Source organism: Podarcis vaucheri (genome assembly GCF_965113315.1).
Source record: "Podarcis vaucheri genome assembly, contig: SUPER_1_unloc_1, whole genome shotgun sequence".
Classification (NCBI taxonomy): domain Eukaryota; kingdom Metazoa; phylum Chordata; class Lepidosauria; order Squamata; family Lacertidae; genus Podarcis; species Podarcis vaucheri.
The window spans coordinates 1,008,266-1,035,158 of record NW_028118828.1 but is presented as its reverse complement, the minus strand read 5'-3'; the positions used below and the strand labels follow the sequence as shown (position 1 = coordinate 1,035,158).

The 26,893-nt window shown below is 43.6% G+C and overlaps 1 protein-coding gene across 3 annotated transcripts in view; it reads right to left on the bottom strand.

Moving 5' to 3' along the window:
- ALS2 (alsin Rho guanine nucleotide exchange factor ALS2) overlaps window positions 1-26,893 on the bottom strand; it is a 64,693-nt gene that overhangs the window by 15,439 nt on the left and 22,361 nt on the right. For all 3 annotated transcript variants that reach the window (XM_082242342.1, XM_082242344.1, XM_082242343.1), the window contains exons 8-22: window positions 25,514-25,591; window positions 24,176-24,358; window positions 22,966-23,137; window positions 21,009-21,189; window positions 20,065-20,130; window positions 15,915-16,077; window positions 15,461-15,592; window positions 15,039-15,167; window positions 8,327-8,397; window positions 6,419-6,485; window positions 4,356-4,558; window positions 3,752-3,817; window positions 1,835-1,933; window positions 1,177-1,341; window positions 420-531 (exon numbers count right to left, since the gene is read on the bottom strand). In XM_082242342.1, the coding sequence (XP_082098468.1) occupies window positions 420-531; window positions 1,177-1,341; window positions 1,835-1,933; window positions 3,752-3,817; window positions 4,356-4,558; window positions 6,419-6,485; window positions 8,327-8,397; window positions 15,039-15,167; window positions 15,461-15,592; window positions 15,915-16,077; window positions 20,065-20,130; window positions 21,009-21,189; window positions 22,966-23,137; window positions 24,176-24,358; window positions 25,514-25,591 (1,887 nt within the window). The remainder of the gene's footprint in view (window positions 1-419; window positions 532-1,176; window positions 1,342-1,834; window positions 1,934-3,751; window positions 3,818-4,355; window positions 4,559-6,418; window positions 6,486-8,326; window positions 8,398-15,038; window positions 15,168-15,460; window positions 15,593-15,914; window positions 16,078-20,064; window positions 20,131-21,008; window positions 21,190-22,965; window positions 23,138-24,175; window positions 24,359-25,513; window positions 25,592-26,893) is intronic.

Genomic DNA, 26,893 nt, shown 5'->3' with positions numbered 1-26,893 from the left:
AAGATACAGAACAGTCAATGTGCTAGATCCAAACTTGTCCTTATTGGGAAGGGCAGAGATCCAGTGGAGACTCACGATGGAAAAAGGTGGAGGAAGGAAGAAGGCAATTTTCACCTATTCCTTTTTCCTTCTGCACTGTCCTCCTCAGTCCCCCAACCCTCCAGAGCAGATTTTCATTGGGGTATAGGGGGTTGCAGGAAGAGGAGGGGTAACTAGCAAAAATTGCCTCCTCTGCTCTTCTGCCATTGGGAGCACCCCAAGAGAGGAACCACTCACAGGTAGTCTGGATCCAATCTGGCATAAACGCTACTTTGAAAAAAGGGAGTGAATTTTTATTTTTATACGTTGAGCACCAAAAAACAGAGTAAGGTTAGGGGCTGCTCCTTCAACCATAAGACACTGGTTTGTACAGTACTCACCATCATTTTATTGCTGCTAAAGGCTCCTTCATAATACAGTCCAAACTGTGTAACCACAACACCATTGCCCTGGCCAAGGTCATCTTGCCACATTCCCATATATTTTTCTCCCCTGAAGAGACAAGAAGGGATTAAGGGCCAAAGCAACCTAAATTTTAAAAAATAAGGCTCACCATACCATCTCCTGTTCTATGACACTCTGACAACTAAACAACAGACATACTGCCCTACCAGTTGAGAAGCCTTTTCGGCAATTAATAGGGTCATATCAGAGCTCTATAATGGGGTTGGGGGGAGGGCACAAACTAGTGTACATCTTAACTGCAGTTTATGTATCATTTTCATAAGTTTGCCATTATTATTTTTAAATGTATGTTATCGCACTTTTCAGTATTTCCAAAGAGGACTTATATTAAGGTTTATGAAACATGAATGCTGAGCTAAAAAATAAATTAGTAAGTTCAAAGGCAGGTGAGAGATAATTGAGATAATTTATTACGGTCAAAGACCAGCTCACATAACATAACACAATAAAAACAGCACTCATAAAGATAAAATATACAATCGGAGCAGATTGCAGCAATAGCTCATGAGTTAAAGCAATAGCTCATGAGTTAAACAAAGGCAGGTGATTGATTGCTGACATACAAGTTTTAGATTGCATTCCATGTCATCTTGTTAGTGATTTTATTCAAGTAAACTAGAGGGATTAGCAACTACTTAGCATAAGTTTTTAGAATGCTCAGAATCTATTTACCTTGTGATATCGTCAAATACTCCATATCCAGTCTTCTTATCCATCACCCACTGGCCAATGAACATACTGGGAGAGGTAGATGTCAGTTTCCCACTGCGCAGGAGACCATGCCCATGACGCATGTTATCCTGAAAGCTCCCTTCATACACTTCTCCAGTGGCATAGCTGAAATAAAAGAGTGTTATCTCTCTCCCCCTCTGCACACAGAAAACAACATTTTTAGCAGGAATGTAAAAACAGGACAATTATTTCCAGTGATGAGTTTCAGGAGAGGGGGGGGGGGAATGGAGATGTGTCGTATTGTGGATTATGTAGTTCTGTGCAAAAAGAGCATGAACAGATATGGTATCACATCTATGCACAGATTGTCGTGTGAAGCAACATGGGCACATGTATATTTCACTGCAGGGACACAAGGCAAAATGCAACTTCCCAGGAGGTGTTCACACAATGAAATGTGTTCGTGAGTGAAAACTGCCACACATGGTGATCTTCATAGGGGTTTCATGCTGTTCGTACCTGGAAAAGTTTTGCATAGAAATAAATGGTTTGTGTGTGTGTTAAGTGGCCCTTTGAAGTGCATTGTGGGTTAAATGCTGCTCTTTTGGACCACACACGATGACCTTTAAAACAATACTCATGTTGTTTTGTATACTACCTGTAGATGCCTTGTCCACACATTTTGCCCTCCTTCCAATATCCAACATAGCGGTCACTCTTGTTCAGTATTTTGCTTGGTATTTTGTATTCACCATACCTGCCAATTTGAAAACAATAACAGTCCTGAGCAACTAGAAAACAAGAATATAACATGAAGAGCAGCAATCCCATACACATCTACTTGGCAGTAGGACCCATTGAACACTGTAAGATTTACTTCTGAGTAAACATGTACAGCCATACCTTGGGTTACAGACGCTTCAGGTTGCGTGTTTTTGGGTTGTGCACCGCGCCGAACCAAGAAGTACCGGAACGGGTTACTTCTGGGTTTCGGAGCTCGCGCATGCACAGAAGTGTTAAATTGCGCTTTGTGCATGCACAGAAGCGCCGAATTGCAAACCCGCGCGTACGCAGACACGGCACTGTGGGTTGCAAACGTGCCTCCCACACGGATCACGTTCGCAACCTGAGCGTCCACTGTATTGAATAATACTAAAAATGTACTATGTATCTGTGAATTATGTGTAAAGGAGTAACGGTTAATGAATTATATGATATGCAATTATAAAACACCTATATATTACTTTTCTATACGTGTATATCTGAAGTGGTAGCTATATAAATTTAAGCACGTGTAACAAATTCAGCCAACAATTCCTAGCATGCGGTTCAAACTGTGACTGCTTTATTTTTGACACTGCACTGACTTCATGAGAGAACAAGTTTAGCTCTCCAGAATTTCATACAAATTTTGAATTGAAGGTAAAGTGATGAAAATCACTTGAGAAACAGCACTGGTATTTTCACCTGTCAAATAGAAGGCTAAATAGAAGTTTTAGGAAAGTGTCTTACAGACAAATCCCTAATACACTGTTTAAAAAAGTACACTACTACATACAGTGGTGCCTCGCAAGACGAAAAGAATCCGTTCTGTGATTCTCTTCGTCTAGCGGTTTTTTCGTCTTGCGAAGCAAGCCCATTGACGGATTAGTGGATTAGCGCTATTAGTGGCTTTTAGCGGCTTATCGGATCAGCTGATAAGCGGCTTAGCGGCTTAGAAAAAGGGGGGGAGGGAAAAAACCAGCAGGAACTCGCAAGACATTGTCGTCTTGCGAAGCAAGCCCATAGGAGATTCGTTTTGCGAAGCACCTCCAAAACGGAAAACTCTTTCGTCTAGCGAGTTTTCCGTCTTGCGAGGCATTCGTCTTGCGGGGCACCACTGTAGAAGTTTTAGGAAAGTGTCTTACAGGCAAATCCCTAATACACTGTTTAAAAAAGTACACTACTACATAACAGAATTCTTTAGTTTAACACCATGGATGACTCAAACCCAACCCCATCCCCCCGCCCAGGAGTGCACAGCTCCAATCTTTCATGTTCAGGAGCTTCAGCTGCAAAGGATTCCTATACTGCAACAGTTGCACAAGCACTGTATGGACGTACTTTTATTTTAGCACCATCCAGATTTCTAACATGCACACAAATCTGGCAAGGTGTTTGAACAGAAAAAAAGCACATGGGGGGTGAAGGAGAGGGTTTAATTTTACATTGCAAGCTGCTTGTTACAGTGATTAAAATGAAACCCTGAGTACCTGAGACTTACTCCCAGGTAAGCATGGGTTGAACCCAAGTTGCACTTTGAGCAGATCCATTGAAATTAATGGATATAAGTTAGTCATGCCCACTACATTTCAATGGTTCTGCTATGAGTAAGATCAACATTGGATATAACCCAATATATGATGTGACAACTTAAGTTAGTTTCACAAAACTCCTAAAAACTATTTTGACAGCTAAATAAATCCATCAGCCAAAGGGAGGTTATCTAACATCTTGCTGGTAGTAAGACAATTTTAAGTAATAATTAGACTTCTCTTTCTCCAACCCCAAATTTGGTTTAACTCTTTGTACCTACCCATCTTCCAGGCCACTTCTGAACATGCCAGAATACATTCTTCCATCTGCCCATTTCAAAACTCCCCTGAAATATACAGAGTGCCATAATTAAGACCAGTTCCTCATTTGAATTAGCATAACACGTTTTATGCAAGACCATTACATCATTCAAAGGACTACTGCATTTTTTCTGGCTAGGTTTTAGAGCTCAGGGTTAAGTGGTCATAGAGTAGGCGGCTTTTCATTTATTGTACTCTGCTTTATTCTGATTTAAATACTTTTAACATGCCTCTTTTCACTTGTTACCTAGCTTTAAGCAAAAAGAAAGAGAAGAAAATGTAAAAGAAGAGAACAGGGGAAAACTTCAGGTGCTTGAAATGAGTTATTGCAAGTCCAACATGTTAAAGAAAAAATCCTTCCTCGTGAGGCGTGTTTTTAGCAGCAATTTTCACCAAATGCAAGCGATGCTGTAACAACAGAAGTCAGGACATTTTCCATGCAATTAGTGAAAAACTCTCTCTTTTTTTGCCTATTATTATTGGTGCTTTTCTGCTTGGTTTTAAGTAAACAGGACAGCCTCTTAACTAGCGAACATGTACATAAGAACATTTGACCAGTTTCACCTGCCGTGTGGTTTCCCAGAAAGCCATCGACCATTGTAAGTGGCGTCCTTAAGCCGAGGATCTTTGTAAAAGGTGTATTTGGCACTCCGTGAGATAGGGGGCTCTTGCCTCTGAATGTTCCCGCTAACTCCATAAGGAGGCAAGTCAGTCGTCCCTTTTAAGGCCTGATCCACTGCTTGGCTTATCGCTCTCAGCCATTTAGTCTGAAACAATTACAGCAAAAGTATTCAAGGTTTTGCCTACCCTTTGTGTTCCTCCTCTCTATTCGTAACTACTTTTATGGGAATACAGTGGTACCTCGGGTTAGATACGCTTCAGGTTACATACGCTTCAGGTTACAGACTCCGCTAACCCAGAAATAGTGCTTCAGGTTAAGAACTTTGCTTCAGGATGAGAACAGAAATTGTGTTCTGGTGGCGCGGCGGCAGCAGGAGGCCCCATTAGCTAAAGTGGTGCTTCAGGTTAAGAACAGTTTCAGGTTAAGTACAGACCTCCGGAACGAATTAAGTACTTAACCTGAGGTACTACTGTACTGAAGGAATCTCTTGGAGTTAGTCTGATAAGACTTATTGGTGCCACAGAATCAATAAATGACTAATATCACGGAACTGCAAAAGTTCATCTGCTCCAGCAATCTTAACCTTTTCAGACTTGGGGCCCCATTTACCTTCTGCTTGGAACAAAGGGTGAGTTTTTAATACACCACCATTTTATGGTCATCATTCTCTACGTCACTTAACAACAAACTAAACTTAAATTTTAAAATAATAATTGGCAATGAATGCACTGGCATGAACTATCTTTGGGCCAACTCTGGATCACAAGTCACTATTTGAAAACCAGTGATCTCGTCCAAGTCTCCTTCTAAACCAAGATACTACATACTCAGCTACAGCAATGTGGACCATACTTGCATGTCTTCTATACCATGGGCTACCGTCTACGAGCAAACAATGTTAGTTTTGCTCCTCCCATTTGCACAGACAGGAAACAGACCACAATTCCTGTCTTAGCGTTACATTTGATCCATGGATGATTTCACTCCCAACAAACTATGATCAGCCAAGAACAAACCTCGGCTTACAGACTGTGTTGCAAAATGAACCACCATCTCTGATTTGGATGCAACACTAAATTGTGGCTTGTTTCATCCACATGCAACCAGCAAGGAGGAGAACAACCCAGATAGTCATGTTTGCGGTATACCATTAACTATGGTTTGCCATGCTGTGCAAGCAGGGTCATCGCACGTTGATTTCCCTTAGCTTACAGAGTGAAATAAGCATAGAAAATAAGCTTACAAAGTACCGTATTTTTCGCTCTATAGGACGCACTGGACCATAGGAGGGGGAGAACAGGAAAAGAAGGTGCATTCAAGGTGCACTCACCCGAGCTTGTGGGGCTGGTGGCGGAGGAAAGCGCTGCTTTCCCCCACCGCCAGCCTCAAAGATCCCTGAAGTCTTTGGAGCGCAGCGCCCCGCTGCCCTGCAGAGGTTTTGCACGCAGCTGTCCCCAAGCTAGAAGAGCAAGATGGAGCCCTCCGTCTCACTGTTCTGGCTTGGGAACAGCCTTCCTTCGCGCGCAGCCATCCCCAAGCTAGAACAGCGAGACGGAGCGCTCCGCAGCGCTCCGTCTCCCTGTTCTGGCTTTGGGCTTAGCCGTGCAGCCTGCATTCGCTCCATAGGACGCACACACATTTCCCCTTAATTTTTGGAGGGGGAAAAGTGCGTCCTATAGAGCGAAAAATACGGTACTCTGTGTTCAAAGTAGCTAAGGCACTTAAGATGGCTCTCACAAGTAAGCCAAGCCCACATTCCTTGTGGGGAAGTAATGGAGGAAGACCACAATTCATGCACTATATATAATCTCTGGCATCTCCAAACAGGACTAGGGATGTATGCTGACTGGAGCCCTAAGAAATGCTGCTGGTCAGTGTACACAATAGAGTTAAACGGACCAATGGTTTGAATCGGTATAAGGCAGCTTCCTATGTTCCTGCTGTTAACCGACTGGCAAGTGGTGCAAACAGGGGAGGAGAGAATGCAGTCTCTGTGCCTGCCTACCTTTTCCTGTGGTGTTGATGAAACAAGGATGAACTGTTCTTCTGGTGTAGTGACTCTCAAACCATTCCTAGTACGAAGACCAAAAAACCGAAAAGGTTCATGTAAAAAGAACATAAGAAAAGAAAAGAAAATTAATTGAACAGACAACTGTAGCTAGCACAGGCAAAAATTAATATCAAAGCAAAGGGGCAGAGTCAAATTCTACTTTCTGTCCTTTTCCTTCTAGCCTCTGGCTTAAAGCAATGTTCCCCCTTTCCCTAAATTCATGAGAAATGGAGAATCTCCATTTGCAACAGTAAAGTGCCACGTAATCTAACACCTTCCATCCTATTTCAGTCTCTTATCACTAGTGATTATAAGGAAGACTATACTCTGTACCAAAATAAAAATGAAGAAGTTCCAAGTTATGCAAGTAAAGTAAAGTATTTATGCTTATCTGGCATCTTTTACTTTACCCATGCCAAATCCTCAAACCACTAGATTTATTCAGCCATCCTTTTGTTTCATAAGAAATTACCAAGCTGCCAAGCCTACACAGTAATACCTCTGAGAACGTCTGCCTTGTCTAGAGTCCATTCTGGTGAATGTCCACGGCAAACCTGGAAGTACCGGAACGGGTTATTTCCAGGTTTGCCGCTTGCGCATGCGCAGAAGCACAAACCACTCTACATGTGTGCGCAGACATGGCGCTTTGCCCTGCGTCTTTTTCAGCTAGAGGCCGGGGCTCCGGAACGGATCCCGGCTGCAAAACAAGGTACGACTGTACTCACATCCATATGGACTAGAAAGCCTGCTTCAAGCTAAGAAAAAAGGTTGTGGAAAGCTGAATTCTGCTCCAATATCACATTGCATAAATATTCTTACCTGTCTAAACACAAGAAATGCCACGGCATTCTTCCTTACAAAAGTGACATTGGAATATTTCTTAGGGGTTTAGTCTAGTTTAAAATGTATTGACTGTTTAATGTTTTTGTTTTTAATTATCTTATATGTAAAATGACTTGAGATGGTAATCTAGAAGGCAATTAATAAATAAAAAATGATGATGATGATGATGATGATAAATAAATAATAATAATAATAATAATAATAATAATAATAATAATACAAATCAGACTGCACTGGTTTGGATGATTTCATCATATCTGCATTTACAAGACTTAATGTCCAGCCAATACTGAATAAGTTAATTTTTCATGTTTATACTTCTGCTCTCTAGGTCTTTGGGGCGGTGTCATGTGACAAAGACACATGAGAGCAGAAGCAGCAAAGGCTAGGAAGTGCTGGGACTGCACAATCATTTGGGCCTACTAAAGTTATTCTGGCCTAACTGCTAACTGTTGAGTCACTCTGGCGTGTGACTTCGTAGCCAGTTTCTCTTTTGTGCTCTCTGTAAGATGTCAGTGAGTGTCTGTCTGCTTCAGTTGGGAGCAGTATGTAATCTCAGTCAAACTGTTTGGAACCATGTTGTTTATGAAGAAGTTTATTTTAACTCAGTAAAGCTTTTATTCTTTGAAACTCTGCATTATTAATTTACGCTGTGCGTCAAATACATGCTTAAAATGAGCAACATGTACACCTGTGATAACTTTATCTGACTAACCACAAGCATGATGATCGCATTATTGTGGGAGTGGAGAACCTGTGGTCCTTCCAGCTGCTCCTGGATTATGATGAACATCATCCCTGGCCATTGGCTGGCTGAGACTGATGGGAGTTGGAGTCAAAAAGCAGCTGGACAGGCTACAAGGTTCCCCACCACTGCCTTTAAGGGATGCAAGTCGAGTATCACTTCAGAGACAGAGCACAAAAGGCCTGGAGTACCCAAGACGTTTCAAAAGAAAAACTCATTCATCGACAACAGCAACAAAATAATTTCTATTTGAGGGATGGCCTTGACATACTTACATATTACCAGACTCTTCTGAAACAGGTTCTACCCACAATGTGGACAAGGAAAAAATATGATGAGTTGAAAACTGCAAAGAAAAGCAAAAGAGGAAAAGCATCAACCTTCCTATTAGGATTAGATTCACTCTTTGTGGGTGTTCCTTCTTCAGTGTTTCTTCCCCTTTGGAAACAGAATGACGTCAAGCCACACTGCTGAAATGCAACTGCTATATCTCTTAACGAGTTCCCAACCACCCCCAATTTGATATGTTCAAATTGCACAGCTTCCAAAGCTGCAACCATATTTATGCCAAATAACGGGCTCTATGAACCAGAGCTTAGTGCATAGGATACCCTGTTCCTACTGTTTGTTTAAGGGGCAGCAAATGATAGTGCTGCTGTATGCTAGCGATGGAAGATATTTTCCAGTCTCTCCAGAAGACCGGGAGAAACTGTACACAATTTTTTGTCTTTCAACATTTTTTTGCAAGTGAGAGGCAATGCTGTTCAAAGACCCAAAACATAATGTTCCAAAACCTAATGCCGGCAATATCAATGGCACTAATGAGGTGGTGGCTTGTTTTAAGAGGGGGCGTTTTCAAGATGGCGACGAGGTAAGACGCACTTGCCGGAGTTCATTCCGAATCCTCCCTAAAATTTGTGCTGTGGCTCCCAGCCTTTCAAGTTTTTGCTGAAGATTGTATTAGGGTGTTGGAGCCCATGCCAGGAGTTCACATTGCTAATAACTGTAAAGTCTGCATCGTAAATCAGCTTTAATGAGCAGATAATTGCATTCTCCGGCAGCCTTGGACGCAGCCTTCGACTTACTGGTTTTCCGCCAGCTCACGTCCAGTTGTATTTCTATTTTTACTACCTTTTATTATTTTTTTTTAAGCACTGCTATTTTTAAAGACTCGTAACGATGGGCCAAGGCAAACGCCTAAGGGATTGTGACGAGGCTCTGCCCTCCCCAAGAGCCAAACAATTAAAAATCGACCCCCCCGTGTCTGACAAACGGAGTGACCCCATTGAACTCTGCTATAGGGTGAAAACTCAGAACCGTTTCTACCCTCTAATGTCTCCAGAAACAACGTCAACACCAGAGGATTTATTTTTACCTCAGACTAAAACTGCGGACGGCAAGCTTGGAGGAAGAGGGAGTGTCCCATTGAGGGTGGTGCAGGACGCTGGAACTGAGGACTGCGCAAGACAAGATCAACATGAACATCTCCATCTTGTGGTCAGAACCCTTAATTGCATATTCAAGAAGATTGATGTGCTAGCCTCCCAGTTATGTAACCTCGAACAGAAAATGGATAACTTCTGGTCAAAGTTTAAACCAACTGTAGATACGGGGGAATTGAAGTGCCAGAGGTCCTTGCCTTCTACCAAAAAAAGAAGTGTGATCCCTAAATATAAACCAAATCCTGCACTGAAACATCAAGCATTGTCCCTGCAACCTAAGAAAATCTGCCTAAACATCGGGGCAGGGTCACCAAGGTGGCTTACTCTGAGTGGGGTTAAAAAGCACCTAAGCAATCTCCTAAACATAGAAATCTCACAATGCGACCTCATTGCAGTATTACCTTTGAACCAGCACCTCGGGCAACAGAAAGTGATACTTGCGTTTTACTCTCCAAGGATCCCTTCAGCTATCATCAGGCAGAAACCACTCTTGGCAAGGTACGGTATCATCCCAACAAGAGTTTTTATGGATAGCATGATCCACCCCCTCCTACTCGCCGGTCACGGTACGGAGTGGACTCTGTCGGAGAGGTCGGGAGTACCTCGGGACATCGAGCCTCCTCTCCCGGAGGATATCCATCCGCACCGAAACTGGACTCACCCTACGTCCCCACGAGCTCTAAAGGAACCCACTGGCGCAAGTAATTCTCTGACCCCGCCGGAGGAAAGAGAGCTTTTAGCCACCTTTGGCGACCTTCCACCGAGAGAACAACAAGAAATAATTGATAGACTAGAAGTACTTAATCATCAGCTCATACATGTCCAGAAGAACGGAAAAGTCCTGCCCACTTTTCAGGATAACTCTGCCAGCTTTTCGGAGTCGTGTTTTAAGGAAGCAGGAAGTCTTCCATACCTTAGTCCTGCTCCTAAACCCATGCCTCCCCCACTTGTGGGCAAAACCCACCGACGCTCGGCAGACCCAGGTTTTGCCTCTCAAGCTGGCCCCTCATCCCAACTCTTGATAAATTTTGACTCGCCCTCCAAGAGTCCCCCGCTGAGGAGTGTATCTCAGAGTTCCTTCCACCAAAACAACTCCTTACCATCTAATCCATCAATGCCGGAACTGGAGTCCTCATACTCCCCTGAGCGGCATAGACCCGACATACAAACGGTACCAGTACGCCGAACATCCCCTGTACCTTTGCCAGCATCAGGTCAGGGGAGTGTCCCAACTACTTCAAAAAATGGCCTGGATTTGATTGAAGACCCGACCGGACATATAAACCAAATGGTTTCATCGGCGACCTTTAGACCTTGCGGTGGGGCAGTCTCAGCAAATCCTGTGGAGTTTCCCACTGAAGTGTCCGCCCTTGGGTTAGCCAGCGGGAGACCCGTTCTGTCGCCCCAGTCAGAATACCTCACTACCAACTTCAAGACCAGGTACCTTCAGCAGGTGCCTGCCATGCAAAGTAAAATAACTGACTTTTTCGTGGGGTCTGCCTTGCCTCCAAAGGACTCACATCCCTCCCTGAAATGACAGCGAATTGGTTACAACAGGAACTCCCCCCTATCAGTCCTCAGCTGGAACATTGCGGGCTGGAGGGGGGAAAAACTTGACCCAGAATTCTTGGAGTATATTAACCTGTTTCATATCATCTTGTTCCAAGAAACGTGGGAAGTAGAGAGAATTGCCCTAAATGGCTTTGAGCTTCTAGAACTCCCTGCCTGCCCCTCCCTGAAAGGAGGCCGCCCTAAAGGGGGCCTAATAATAGGCATCTCCCTCAACTTACATTCTAAATTTACTCTAGTACAGGCCTTGCCTCCTTACGCCCTTACCGGGCTGATTGTGGGGGAAAAGATCTCACTTCTAGTTACAAATGTTTACTTGCCACCCGGGGGTTCTTCCTCTGAACTGGGCTCTAAATGGGGCTCGCTAGAAGAGCATTTGCTCTCATGCTATGTCAAGTTTCCTAACACCCCGGCCATAATAGGTGGCGATTTTAATGCCTGTACAGCAGCAAATTGGGACTCGCTGACCAAAGCCAAATGGTGGGTTACCCCAAACCTTGATAATTATGATCTGGAACATATCATGAGGAGAACTTCTAAAGACCAACGAGTTAATGAGGCTGGAGTATTCCTCTACCAAATGGCCATCCGTTTAAATCTGGTCCCCCTAAATGGCACATGCCTCCCTGATATTCCAGGGGATTTCACTCACCTGAGTGTTAAATCAAACAGCGTCCTCGATTACCTGCTGGTCTCCAGTGATCTACTTAAGTGTATTTCCTCCTTTAAGATCGAGAATGTACAATCTAGTGATCATCTTCCCCTTGTAGCCAAGCTTTCCCTGAATTGGCAGTCAGAGGCCTATAGACATGCGACCCAGATGGTAACCAACGTATCTCTCCAAGTAAGAGGAATCAAATGGTCTGAGACCCAGGCTCAAAGGTATCAGGAATTCTTTCAAAAAGAAATCCTCGGGCCCCATCCCTACATAGGCTCTGCCTCAGACGAGCATAGCATAGTGTTGAAACGCTTCCACCATCATACGACTGATCTTACGTCCTTCTTCAGGTTACCACCCAAAATATTAAATCGAAACGAGTATACTCACGGTGCCCCCTGGTATAACTCCCAGTGCAAAGAAGCAAGACAGCGCCTTCGTGCTATATATAATGTATATAAGACCTCCGATGCATCTACTCTGCCAGCTAGTTATGCACAAGCCAAGCAAGTTTACAAACGCACGCAGAAAATTGCCAAACGTGAGTGGCAACATAATCGCTGGCAGGCCTTGATTACTGCTTCAAAATCACATAGATCCAGGGAATTCTGGTCTCTGATTAACAGAAGGGTGAGGAAATACCCAAGGGCAGTCATCCCTGCACCGACATGGGAATTGTTCCTGAAGAAATGTTTCTCACAGGCAGATGCTCCCTCCGACCATCTGATGCATCTGTTTTCCCACCTACCTATTTGGCCTCCCACCGATCCTGACGAAATAGCCAAGCTAATAGCCCAGCTGAAATCGGGCAAAGCCCCAGGGCCCGACCTGATCCCTGCTGAAGCCATCAAACTACACCCAAAATGGTGGGCTGGCATCTTGGCCAAAACCTTCGACACAATCAACGCTTCTGGTCTCATCCCCAAAATATGGAAGGAGGCCATTATAGTACCAATTCACAAAAAAGGTTCTCCAATGGAGCCGGAAAATTACCGTAACATCAGCCTCCTTTCGGTCATAGGGAAAATTTATGCCAGCTTTTTGTTGACGAAACTTTTGCGATGGGTAGATGAGACTAACCAGATTGGCCACGAACAAGCAGGGTTCAGAATTAAACGCTCTACAACTGATCATGCAATAGTTCTTTACCATCTGGCACGGAAGTACTCCTCCCCTTCCCGGGGCTACCTGTGTGCTGCCTTCTTAGATCTTAAGGCAGCCTTTGACAGCGTTCCTAGAAATATTCTTTGGGAGAAACTTGCGAAACAGGGCATTGATAGAAGACTCTTATGGCTTATTAGTCAGCTCCATGAAGGTACCCTTGCCAGAGTGAGACTTACTCCTGCGGGCGACCTCACAAATTCGATACCAATAAACAAGGGAGTGCGCCAAGGATGTATATTGGCTCCCTGCCTATTCAATCTATTCATCAGCGACATGCGAGCACCCCTAGTCAACGCATCTCCAAGTACACATGCGCCTAGACTAGCGGATTACCGCTGCCCACTCCTTTTATATGCGGATGACGCGGTAATTCTATCTTATACACGTGTTGGACTAACCAGAGCTCTGAAGATCTTTGCCACGTATTGTCAACTCAACCAATTAACCATCAACCATGTTAAATCTAAGATTCTGATTTTCGCCAGAAGTCGGAGATTATACGAATGGAAGCTTGGTGGAACAAAAATAGAGCAAGTCCTAAAATTTCAATACCTAGGAGTTATTTTCCAGTATAATTTGGGGTGGAAAGCACAAATTCAACACCTCCTTAACAAGGCCAAAACTCTGTCATATGCGCTCCTCCGATTTTTCTTTTCGGATGGAGCTTTGCATGTTCCCTCGGCCCTAAAGGTGTTCAAGGCAAAAGTGGTACCCGTGCTTGCTTATGCTGCCCCGCTCTGGGCCGTGATGACAGACCTTGCTCCTCTTGAGACTCTGCAAAACCAATTCCTACGTCGGCTCCTAATGCTCCCCCCGTGCGTAAGCAACGCAGCCATGCGACTAGAATTGAAGATCGCATCCTTAGAAACTTGCCTGTGGAAGCAAGTCTTCAATTATTGGTTATCATTGTGGCATAGATTACCAGACCATTACCTTGTCCAATGCTTATGGCGAGATGAATTCTCCAGCCTTTGGACTAGTAGAATTCATGCCAAACTCCTGAGCTATGGAATCTCTCCCTTAGATTCCCTAAAACTAGATCAAATCACTGCTCAAAGACTGATCTGCCAAAGACTGGATGACATCGATTTACAGCGAAATTATATGCTGGGGGGAGGTGTTTGTTCGCCCCAGAACATTGGTATCACTTTAACTTACCGCGTTCCATCATACCTCTCCTCTCTTTCGACTGTTGCCCATAGGCTGGCCTTCACCAAAGCGAGGTTTAACGTTTTCCCCTCCAATGTCCTGAGACATAGATTCTCAAAGGGCCAAGCCTCCGCCATGTGCGAATGTGATAAGGAGACGCCGGAGTCGCTTCAGCACATTATGTTCACTTGCCCCTTATTCAAGGTGCCACGGGCAAATTTGTTGGGATCAATCATACAGAAACTAGAGGGTACCCCACCAAAATTCCACCTTGCCCAAATCTTGCAGGATAATGATACCCACACGACCCTGAAAGTGGCTAGGTTCCTGGTCGCTGTCCTTACCCAAAAGCGTTGCCAAGGAGCACCACAAGCTAATTAAGGCGTAGTATGCCATTCCATCTTATAGTATTTTATTGTTATAGTAGTGTTTTAGCGGCTGTTTGTTCCCACGTGCACAAGCTGTTATTTATGTCTTGTTTTTATCTGTATGGGCCTATGGCCGTAATAAATTATTATTATTATAGACCCAATTCTGAATTGTGTTTCGGAACCCCAATAGAGAGAGGTGGGGAGTGATCTACATTGCACGGAAGACAGAACAGGCTTGGTATCCAAGGCTCTTGTCATCCATACGAGACCCAGTCACGGAGGAAGGGGCTTCGGTACCCGGGACGGCGGGGGCGTGGCACGTCGCCTGTGGGGGTGTGGCACCCAGGGGCGTGGTACGTCGCCCGTGCGAGTGTCCCAAGGGGGAGGTGCCTGCCCGCGGTGATGTCACCCCCCCAGGCTGGCACCCAGGGTAACCTGCCCCCTTCCTTCGCCACTGACTAGACCTAGCGACAACCCATATGGACCTCAGGTCGTCTTTGTGTGTGTTCTTCTGAAGAGCATGGGGAGAGATGTGACTGCTACAGAACTCTGAAAATATCCTTTTACTGTGAGGTGCCCCATCCATTCAGGTATAACGGGAACAATTCAGCTCTGATCCCCAGTATGCGCTTACCTGAGCATGGACCAAGGCATCGTTAAAGAGGATGAACCAGTTTACTGAGAATCTCCCAGCATGCTGCAGTGACAGTCCCCGATTGCTGCTCTCACAGATTAGTCGCCGTTCGGGTTTCCTCAAGGAATCCTATAATTGAGGAGTGAGGCAGGCACACAAATTAGGTCTACTATGCCTATTATCACCCCTGTGTCATTAACAGTAGTGCGCACTCAGCACAGATGGAATTTACATGCATCTCAGCCGTAACGGGAAATTAGGATTATTTGCTAAATACAATACTTTCTGAAATTGGAAGCACCACAGCCATGAAGAGAGGGGAAGGGAAGGGAAGAAAAACTATGGTGACATCACTGTGGGGAAAATGGAATCCTACAGTGGAAAGAGTTGTGCTAGCAGAGACTACAGCAATGCCCACGTACTGTCATTTTGCCAGGAAAGGTCTTCCAGAAGCCCAGCGTGTATTCAGCTTCTTTCCTTTTCCTGCTAAGATGGACAGCAAGGGTTTCATAACAAGAACTGGCATCCTGGAGGCTCTGGTATTCTGGAGATGCCTACAGAGAAGGAACAAACAAAACAAGGTTAGCAATTGACACTTGCTTCCAGAGACCTATTGCAATATTTTGTTACAGTAATTGCAGTTTCTGAAAATGTTATATTTAAATCAACTGAAACAACTTCTCCTGTGATTGAACATTATGAATAATATTTAAGTAACTAAAAAGAACACTAATACAATGAAGAATAAACCGCTTAGTTTTTTTTGAACTGATTAAAAATATTACACCACCTGGAATGATTATGTTAGCAATGAGATCCAAAAAACAAACACAAAATGTCTCCTGTTTAGTGAAACTTTCTTATCCAACAACTTACCACTTCAAAACACGTAGCAAGCTTTAGTAAAGTTCTAGCGTAATTATGAAGTCGTCGGATTGGCAAGAAAAACAGAGTATTTAACACTTCTACCAATGGGAAAGCCTCCTCATTTGTCTCTGACAGATCCTGAAGCAATGCCTGGTTTTTAGTTAAGAAATCCCTACAGTATAAAGACAGATGTGTGTTAATGTTTTGACAACGCTTTCAGTGCAACACTTACTATACTTATATCTGACTCTTCTTCTGTGGAACTCAGAACATATTTATATATGGTTTCCAGGTGTCCTTCCACCCAGGCAGCTTGCAAACTGGTTTGGATCTGCTTAGCTTCAGCTGCGGAACACCACCATGTGACTTTGGGCCCAGATATACATGGTTACATGCCCTTTCACTGATACAGAGGTCAGGCAGTATGAATTAGACCAGGCTTCCTCAACCTTGGCCCTCCAGATGTTTTGAAACTACAATTCTCATCATCCCTGACCACTGGTCCTGCTAGCTAGGGATCATGGGAGTTGTAGGCCAAAAACATCTGAAGGGCCGAGGTTGAGGAAGCCTGAGTTAGACCTACCCCAAGACTACTGCATTTAAAAAATACTCAAGGCTAATGTTTTGCATTAATTTCTAGGAGTCCTTAGAGCATCAAGCTTCACTTGTATAAAATCCTATAGTTGCATTCACGCATAAAAGGTAAGCCAAGAAGCTTGGTTTAATAAACTATACTGTGCAAAAGCTGCATTGTTTGTGCAAGCAAATGAACATCCCTACTCTGCATAAACAAACTAGCAAGAAGATGACTTACCGTATTTTTCGCCCTATAGGACGCACTCCCCCCCTCCAAAAATGAAGGGGAAATGTGTGTGCGTCCTATGGGGCGAATGCAGGCTTTCGCTGAAGCCTGGAGAGCGAGGGGGGTCGGTGCGCACCCACCCCTCTCGCTCTCCGGGCTTCAGGAAACTATCCGCTAGCCGTGGGAGACGCAGCTCTCCCACGGCTAGCGGAGAGCTTGCCAGCACCCAGAAGCTTGGGGCGCGCTGAGCTCAGCACACCCCAAGCTTTGGGCTTCACGCAGCCCTCTGCTAGCCATGGGAGAGCCGCGCGAAGTTCTCCCACGGCTTGCGGATAGCAGCCTGTTCTGGGGGCTGGGGTCGGGGAAAGCTCGGGCTTCCCCCACCCCAGCCCCGCACCGGGGGGGGGATAATTTTTTTCTTTATTTCCCCCCCAAAAAACTAGGTGCGTCCTATGGGCTGGTGTGTCCTATGGGGCGAAAAATACAGTAAGTGCTAGGTTCCAACCCAAAACTGTGGCTTGTTTCTCTCTAAAACAGGCCATGATCTGTATGTAAACAGCAAACCATGACTTACGACTGGGCTACGGATCACAGCCTGTTTAGGGAGCAGCAAACCACATACCTGAGTTCAAATGTAACCCTAAGCTATCACTTTCCTGGCTTGTTTCCTGCTTGCGCACAGTTCAGGCACAGTGTGGTTTATTACACCAAGTTTCTTGGTTTACAGCTGCTTGAGAACGCAGCCTGTGTATTTTGCTATCTCTTGTTAGAAGTGATGCGGATTTACTGGGAATCAAATACGTAAATTACTACTTATTAACATGACTAGTTTCTTTATTTCAACTAGAGGTATCTAACCTGTGGACCATATACCTCCCCCGCAATATGTTCTGGGCGTCCCCTGCCCCACCCTGTGGCATGTCTTTGAAATTTATTTTTTATTTAGATTTAAGCCATTTATACCCCTGCCTTCATCCAAAGATCGCAGAGCGGTAACAGCAAAAGTCAATAAAATTTTATATCCATACATAAATATCATAGTGTCATCATAAGCAAAGCCTCTACTATGGACATATGAATAAGTATCAGTAACAATACCCAAAAGCCTACGTCAAAAGCCATGATTGAGTTGGCATCTGAATACCATCAGAGACCATGCTCAACAAAATTCAGTGGGCAGAGAGTTCCAGAGTTGACTGCTGCTGACCACTAGCCAAGTATATTTCCTGCATCACCGAAGGAAGTTGATACGCTCTTTGCCTATCAGCTGTATAAGGTAAAGGGACCCCGACCATTAGGTCCAGTCGTGACCGACACTGGGGTTGCGGTGTTCATCTCGCTTTATTGGCCGAGGGAGCCGGCGTACAGCTTCCGGGTCATGTGGCCAGCATGACTAAGCCGCTTCTGGCGAATCAGAGCAGCGCACGGAAACGCTGTTTACCTTCCTGCCTGAGCGATACCTATTTATCTACTTGCACTTTGACGTGCTTTTGAACTGCTAGGTTGGCAGGAGCAGGGACTGAGCAATGGGAGCTCACCCCATTGTGGGGATTCGAACCACCGACCTTCTGATCAGCAAGTCCTAGGCTCTGTGGTTTAACCCACAGCGCCACCCGCGTCCCTTATCAGCTGAATAGTGCCTCCAAAAATAGAGCCTTTCAAGTTTTCCACTGCAAATTTTAAGTGCTAAATTAAAGGTGGTGGAAAATCCAGTCAAATATTACACAAGACTGCATTGGTGAACGCCACCATTTACTGCTTTTGACTTCTTCTGTGTTGCTGTCTGCAATGAAACATCGAACTTGCAATGAATTTGCACAGCTACGAAATAAGTTAAGGTGGAAATTTGGAAAGGCTTGCAAGGCAGAGAAGAGCGACACATCAAAGCTTTGGGAACAAAGGAGTAGCTTAGTGAACTAAACAGCAGGGCCACTCTACATGATTAACGAGGTGCTGCTACAGAAGCATCAAACGCATCTACCTTGCCTAGTTCCACGACTTCTCATTTTCGAAGGAGCTTCAAGGGGGGGAAAGTGCTCTCTCTCTCTTTTTTAATCAGGAAGCTCTTTTTCTCAGCCACCAGACTAACCATCTGGATGGTTTGCATTTTTAAAGTGCTTTGAGAGCAACACTTGGAAGTCACAATACACAAGCATCAAGGAGTATCAGAACTATCGTAAGACCAAGTCTCGGCTAATGTCTCAAAGGAAACGCTGCTAAGTTGCCTGACAATGAGGAGTCCTGGTGAGCTGCTGCTTCCCTTTTATGATGAATTACTTAAAAGGCTGTACAAAGGAATAGTCACAGAAGACCATCTCATATCATTAGCCACTGACATTGGTATCTTGCTGCAAAGATCTCATTTCCTGAATCAGTCATTCTAAGCATATAACCGTTATCTGGAGAGACACAGTCCTACATCCTTTGATACCCATAATGGAAGAAATGACTAATGCTTCAATGGTTTTCAACACAGATAATAAGAATAGAGCTACCTAATAGATTCTGACCACCATATAAGGCCCTTATTACTCCACACAATACCTGACATTAGGATCCAAATGTTATATATGCTTATTACAGGCTGGCTGTTTGGGCCAGAATTTGGGATGAAACTTGGATTTCTACTAAATTTGTCTCATTTCACCTGTTAAGGGGCAGGATCCTTTCCTGTGAGCAAAGCACTGATAGCTCACAATGACATCCTAAAAGCGTTTTCATTATTCTAAAGGGTAAGAAACTTTATTTCTGGGATTATTTCTGACAAAAGGAAGGGACAAACTAGGAAGCTGGGAAGGTGGGATGAGTATTATTATTACAATTTGTTTCCCGTCCTTCACCCGATGATTCCAGGGTGTGTTATAACAATTAAAACATAACATTAACATTAAAACATTAAATGGTCTTTAAGGTGCTACTGGAAGGAATTTTTTTATTTTGACTATGGCAGACCAACACGGCTACCTATCTGTAATTAAAACACAATATTACACAATACTAAAAACAGTCTAAAACAACTTAAAATGGCAAAACTAAGGTGGGTCTTTAAAAATATACACCTCAAGAGCCAAAAGTCAGTCTGAACAGGTGCATTTTCAGGTACTGCAAGAGACACCAACCTCAGACACTAACAGACCACCCCTACCTCTCTTCCTTTTTCTCTCTCTCTCTTTCTGTAGAACCCCTGCTAAGGATTGTAAAAGATTCTATGCAGCTGCACTACTAACCATTATCTTAGCACTCACAGTAAGCAGAGCTACCAGATTCACACATGGGTACATTGGCAATACCCCAGGATTTGCAGACCTTACTGTAACATCAAATCACCAGACTCAACATCCAGAAGGACTAACTTACATTGCTGGTTTGGAGAGAAGCGCAAATCCTCCCATCACCAGAAAGTTTGTCAAGGAAGTGCAGTACCTAAATCAGAGACATTAATGAAGAAAAGTGAGAAAGCCTAGGCATTTCAAATGGAAATCAGCCTGATGAATTTGCTGGATGAAGGACCTAAGGAGCGAGTGTGAACAACCTCTTTTCGATTAATGGAAAACTTACGTCACCACCCTACAGTCTCACATTGTGTTTGCAGCATGATTTTTCTCTGCAGAATAGTTGCTTCAATAACCATTAACACCTTGCCCACACTGCAGCTTCCTCCCACACTAGTATTGCCACATACACCACACAAAAATGGGTGAAAATCTATTATAGGAAGACTCACAATGTGGGACTACAGGGGTAACACAAGAACACACAATGTGCCCCCTTTGAAATAATGGTGTTAGCTTATAGGATGCAGCCTTCCAAGAATGTTTTGCACAATGCCCATTTCAACAGGGCTTGCACAGTGAGCATCTGCCACAATGCATCAAAATGAACAGCAATTTCACACCACGAGTTCTGGTGGATTGCACCTTAAAGATTAAATGACTGGCAGCTTTAACGTTCCACTATATCCACAATAGTACATAAATGATGCCTGGACATTTTAAATGCCCAATCGTTCCATTTAAGTGTCAACTCAGCCACAAATGTGGCTGGCTGTGTGACTTTTCTCTTGAAATTTTACATGAGGGAGAATTCAAGGAGGCTTGCAATCTGAAGTGATACAGTCCAGAACAAACACTTGCCAACTTTACTGAATGTGTGAAGTTCAGCCCTACAGTACAAGTCAATAATTCAGGTGATAGCAAGTGTGCTGTTTCAAGTCTTTCTTTCTTTGTTTCATCTTAGTTTTTCCTTGTAACGCGTTGTGCCTGAAACAATAAATCTCCAGAGAATAAAAATGAGATACTTGCTCAGTGTAACTTTCCAAAAAGAGGCTTGAATGCTTCAGGACAGCCAAGTTCTTTGCCTCTTTTGACCCTTGAATAAAGCTTGTCAAAGAGGCTCCATGCTGACCGATTAGGTAACACAGCTTGCTGAACATACTAGCCATTTCCTGCAACAGCTGCACTGTCGATGAAGCACCTAAATTATCTGCAGAGGAGATGAGCAAACAATATACAGTGAGCTATTTGAGGCCGGGGTGTGCACTAAGGAGTGGAAACTTTTTTTAGTTCAACATATCATGAACAAGAATTAATCCAGGCTATCAATACATGCAGTCATTTTAAAGGAGATGCCAACAAATGTCATTAACAATTTTCCCACTCTCCTTGCAAAACAAAACCACACAACTTTCAAGACTGCGATTCCTAACCCCCTTTACCTGAAATTAAGCCTTACTAAATTCAATAGGACTTGCTTCTGAGCAGACATGGTTAGGACTGTGCTGTTGTCAATTAGGATTAGAATTACAGGCAGCGACAATTTTGTGCACAACCAGCTGACGCATGACTATCAATGCATGGGTACTTTTGAACCTGGAAGAGGTCAGACCGGGGTGTAACAGGGCATTGTAGGCTTATGTATGCTCTGCCAATGCAAATGGAGGGTAGGAACAGAATCCCTGCACAAAATGGTCACCACCAGTATTAATAACCATTGCACTACTTACACAAGCTCAACATTAAGCAGCCACAACATTGTGTCCAGTCTTCCCTCTAAGTTTGCCAAATGTTAGTCTGACATTCGGCAAGTTTTTTCCACTATGGAATCATGGATTTATGAATGTGTACTCTTAAAGAAGAGAGATCTATTACAGTTCTGAGTAATGCATCTAGTGTACTATGTCCACGTTGTTCCATTTCTTCTCTAATGTTATTACAGGATATTTCTGACATAGGATCCATTTTGCTGAAGATGCCAAAATGGACATTGTATTCTCCATATATTCAAAGTTATCTGACCATAAAAGGACTACTTACTTGTGGAAATTAACCCGCCCCCCATTATACGAGCATTTACGCAGCTTAATGTTCAAGCTACACCCACCAAATATGTGACTTGAATTTTTTTTAAAGAAGCCAATAAACGATTGCCTTTGTAAATGTGGATCAGACCAGATCAAAGACATTGTGCATTGTATCATGTTTTAAATCTTGCGCAAGCTTGCTAGAGCAGGTGTGCTCAGCTGGTGGGTGAGTGAATGCCCATTATTCAACTTGCCTAGAAATAGATTCCTCTATTTTCTAGAAGGCCAATTGGATGGTGTCAAAATTAGATGCAGACAAGCCTGGCCTGAGGCAAGGGTGGGCGGGCGGCAACAGCAACATGATGGAAGGCAGTCAAAAGATAGGACTGCTGCTTTATAGATACAGTGGTACCTCTAGATGCGAACGGGATCCGTTTGCATCTAGAAGCAAATGTAACCCGTGTCCGCGGGTCACGTTTTGGCGCTTCTGCGCATGACGTCATTTTGAGTGTCTGCGCATGCACAAGCGACGAAACCCGGAAGTAACGTGCTCTGTTACTTCCGGGTTGCCGCGGAGCGCAAATTGAACGCGCTCATCCCAAAGCACATTCAACCCGAGGTATGACTGTACAGTCAGGGCTGCCGGCTGAGGCTCACCTGGAAGGGTGCTTGTGGTGTATTAAGTATTAAAAGAGCAGTGCTGTGTCTTGAGAAACAGCAGGAGATTCATTTTAGCATAAAGACAGCTTGCAGTGCTTTCCTTATCTGAACCTCTCAGCAAAACATCATGCATATGGGCAGAGAGGGGAGAGATATCTGATTACAGAGGTTTGGGTGCATAATGAAGCAGAAGACAAGATTACGACAGGTACTGCCTTCCAGGAACATACAAACATCAAGAGGTTGTGTTTCTAAAGAAGTCACAATCAGAAAAGGGATGCTGTGCATAGACTGCTTACCTAATCCCAAGAGGGGTCTGAGAACTTGAGATTTTATAGCACTCAGTTTGGAATAGAACTGTCTCTCCATCGAAGCCAACTCATGCAGACTTGCAATGTAGCCCATAATGTTTTTGTCCACTAAAGCCAAACAGTTATTCCCACCAGCCATCACACTGCTAATGTACCCTAGCTGGAGGGAAGACAGACTGTATTAAAAATCCCCTAGATAAGGGGTTTACAAATAACCATGACTTAATACAGAAATCAAGCTCTTCTGTGTTACACACCTTACACAATGGAACACTCACAAAATGCAGATAGGTTTCATTAATATGTATACTTTCTGCCGTCTAATCAGAAACCTTATTATATAGCCAGAAATCAAGATATAAAAATAAATATAGCAGTCAAATGACTTATTAGATTGGCCCAATTCATATGCCAAAATCTTGGACTGATAAAATATGCTTTATCAGTCCTAGAACAAGCTGATGTCTCTGCCTAAACACTCTCCCCCCATCTCTGCAACACATACTCAGTTTGGGCACCAATATCCTGACTCGTTATACCACAGTTTCCTGTGATATCCAGTGTGATCACATCAGCTCCTTCAAACTGCTGCCCTCCTTTTCTTATTGCCCTGCATGCTTGAAGCAGCCTCCTAGAACACCTTTATAAAGTCTCCTCTCTTACTGTACTATAACATAGCCTGTAACTAAGCCTACTAGTGGAGGAAAACACCTGTTCCTCAGCATCATGTTATCCCAGCTAATTTCAAAGTTTGCCATGTCATGGTCTCACTGACAAGACCAGGAGTTCAGCAAAAGTCCATCACCTTTCTTTTTTTTATTTTAAAACCCCCATACCTATTAAAAGGAACAGGAAGGCCACAGTAGCAGGCCCCAGGTGCAAGGACTATGGGAAATGCAATTTCCATCATTTGTTGTGCCTGGCATACTGCTGCAGCAGGGTTGAGGGGCTAAAAAGAGCCCCTTCTCAAGGCCTTCCTGCTGCTGTAAGGTTAATTTGAGCAGGAGAGAGAAGGGAGCAGCTGGAGCAGAGAGGACTTTTGCAGGAGAATTTGAATTTTTTGGGGGAAAGGGGCTTGGGCTCACTGGGGAGATGAGCTCCAGCTTACACTTTTCCAAACCCTACCATTCTGCATCTTGGCACTATCATGCCACTGCTAGGCCCTAAAGTTTTCTAGGACACAGAACTTAATTCATACCTTACTACAGTTTAGCAACAGTGTTGAATTTTTAAAGCAGCTATCTTCAGGTGACACATCACTCTCTTTCTTTTCTTCTCGACCACTATAGTATAACGAAGGTTGAAACTCTTCGCCATCTACTAGGAATAATGAATAATCTGGACCAGCTGCTATGTTCCAGATGCCTTTGTCATCGCACACCTAGAAGCAAGTAAAAAAAAAAAGACATAATAATAAAAAAGGGAAATCCTTGTTGACAATCGAAAATGGGCTTCTAAGGGGCTTTCATCAAAGGACTTTAGTGTTTTACATGCGGAAATTTGACACCTGCTTAAAGCAGCAGGGACAGGTTTCAATCAATTAAGATGCTCTTGGCTGTACCAGAATTTGGGAAGAATTTAAAATGCAACCCTGTACAGTTTCAATAGTTAAGTGCTATGCAATGGGATTTTAACAGCCTGTATGATTTAAGTTTTCAGGCTTATTTTGCCTATATCCAGCCTTCCAACATTTTCAATGGTCATGGTGAGTGCACCACCATGGTCTGATAAGCATGATGATGGAATTCCAGCCTTCTTCCCAACTTTGGGAGCTCCAAAGGTGTCTGGAGATCATCACCTCAGTTGCACAGACCTTTTGAGGCTCTCTGAAGTTCAGAGAAACTATAGAGATGATCCATAGTTTTGGGTAGGAGGAAATCTGGGGATTATTTGGCTGCTGTGGAGGTATAGGGTCAAAAACACAAAAGCTTCTCCTTTCTGGCTCTGGAATTAGAAAGAGCGCTAAAGACTTGTTTGGCTGCTGCGTTTCTCAGACACTCAAATACCTGGCAACTGCTGAACCCGAACAAACCCCGGCCTTTCTTTTTTCGAGCTCAAGAGGGCTGGGGCTTATTTTTAGTGCTGGGCTTCAAGTCCCAGCTTCTTTATGAAACCAAAGCTGCAGCGGGAGGGCAAGGATCATCCCCACATTTGCCTTGCACTTCCAAGGCCCTCTGAACTGCAATGCAACTGCAGGGTCATTTCAAACTCACTATAGCTGCAAGCTGGCAGAAGCGGTAGGGAAGATTCTGCACCTTCTTTTGCTCAGCTTGATGCTTGAAGTTGGGGACTGTTCCTGATTTGCACTGTTTGGGAGCAGGGAAAACCTCAATCCCTATCAAGAGAGACACAGGGTCCTAGAGCCTACACCTTTTTCTGTCCACAAAGATGAGCCAACACTCCTACCAATATAAACGATGCAAAGAGGAAAAACTGCTAGTTAAGATTGAAGTCCACATAAATAACCACCATTGCTCTAGGAGGAAGCTATGTCACAAATAGTACTGATTTTTTTTAAAAAAGACACATATAGTACCTTTGCAAGGCGAGGGACTGTGGTTGGAGAACTTAAGTGACTAAGCTGCCCAAAGGTATTGCTGCCCCATGAATATACCTGTGTAAAAAGATCAAGGGGAAGGGGGGGTGGGAAAGGATAGTCATTTTCAAATAATGAAGATTACAGTATGTTAGGAGACTACAGTATTATATGAATTAACAGAAGTCCATCCAGATATTATTTCCTACCTTTTACAGAAGCAAATCTCCTTTTAGGAGCAGGATGGTAAATGCATGAAGCTGTACAGTTCAGCACCCTATAGATCAGAGGCCAGTTCCTTTTAAGTACCTATTGCCCACAGGAGCCATGAGCAGAATGCCCTTCCTTCACCACCCAATACTGTAACCTCAACCAGTGCGTCACAGTGGCAGGACTGAGTTCTGCAGCCCTCATTTTTGGAAGAAGAAGAGGAAGAAAGAACACTAAAACTGTCTGGCTTGGTTCAGATGCAATAGGAAACCATGAGCTTCTCATTAATAAACATGCACAAATCTCAGCAAGTTGTGGGCTCATGTTTCCACTTTTGATTTTGGCCCAAAGCTTCCACTTTTGATTTTGATTTTAAAGTAAACCACGGTCACATCAGGGCTGAGGAACCTGAAACTTCCAGATGCTGTTGAACTCTCAACTTCCAGGCCAGCATGGGTAACGGATAGGGATTGGGGACGCTGCAGCCTCTGTTGGGTCACAAGTTTCCCATCCCTGGTTTAAACCTCTAGTTAGCAGACACAATTTGCAATGATAATAAACAAGGAGGTGGAGTGGAATATTAAAAAGTTAAGACAAAGGAACTTTGAGTTGGCTAATAAATCTGGCAAATGGCTTGCGTGGCAAATCAAGAAAAGAAAGGAACAAAACACAATTAGTAAAATTATTATCGATGGAGAGGAGATAGAAAATCCAAAGGGTATCAGAAAAGGATTCTTGGATTTTTACAGTCATTTATATAGGAATAGAGAAAAGAACAATATGAAGAAAATAGAAAGATATCTAAAAAATAAAAGGGTGCAAAAGATCTTGACTGAACGCCCCAATAGAGATTGAAGAAATAATAGAAGCTATAAAAGACTTTAAAAAAGGAAAGGCTCCAGGACCAGATGGATTTACAGCTAGTTATTACAAAGAATTGAGGCATATCCTGATAGTACCATTGAAAGAAGTTATGAACAATATTTTGAAGGAAAAGGATATTCCGGAAACTTGGAAAGAAGCCTTTATTACATTTATTCCCAAGCAAGATTCCGATTTAACACTAGTTAAGAATTATAGGCCGATTTCATTGTTGAATACTGATTATAAAATCTTTACGGGAATATTAGCAAAAAGATTGAAAAAGGTATTGCAAGAATTTATTCATGA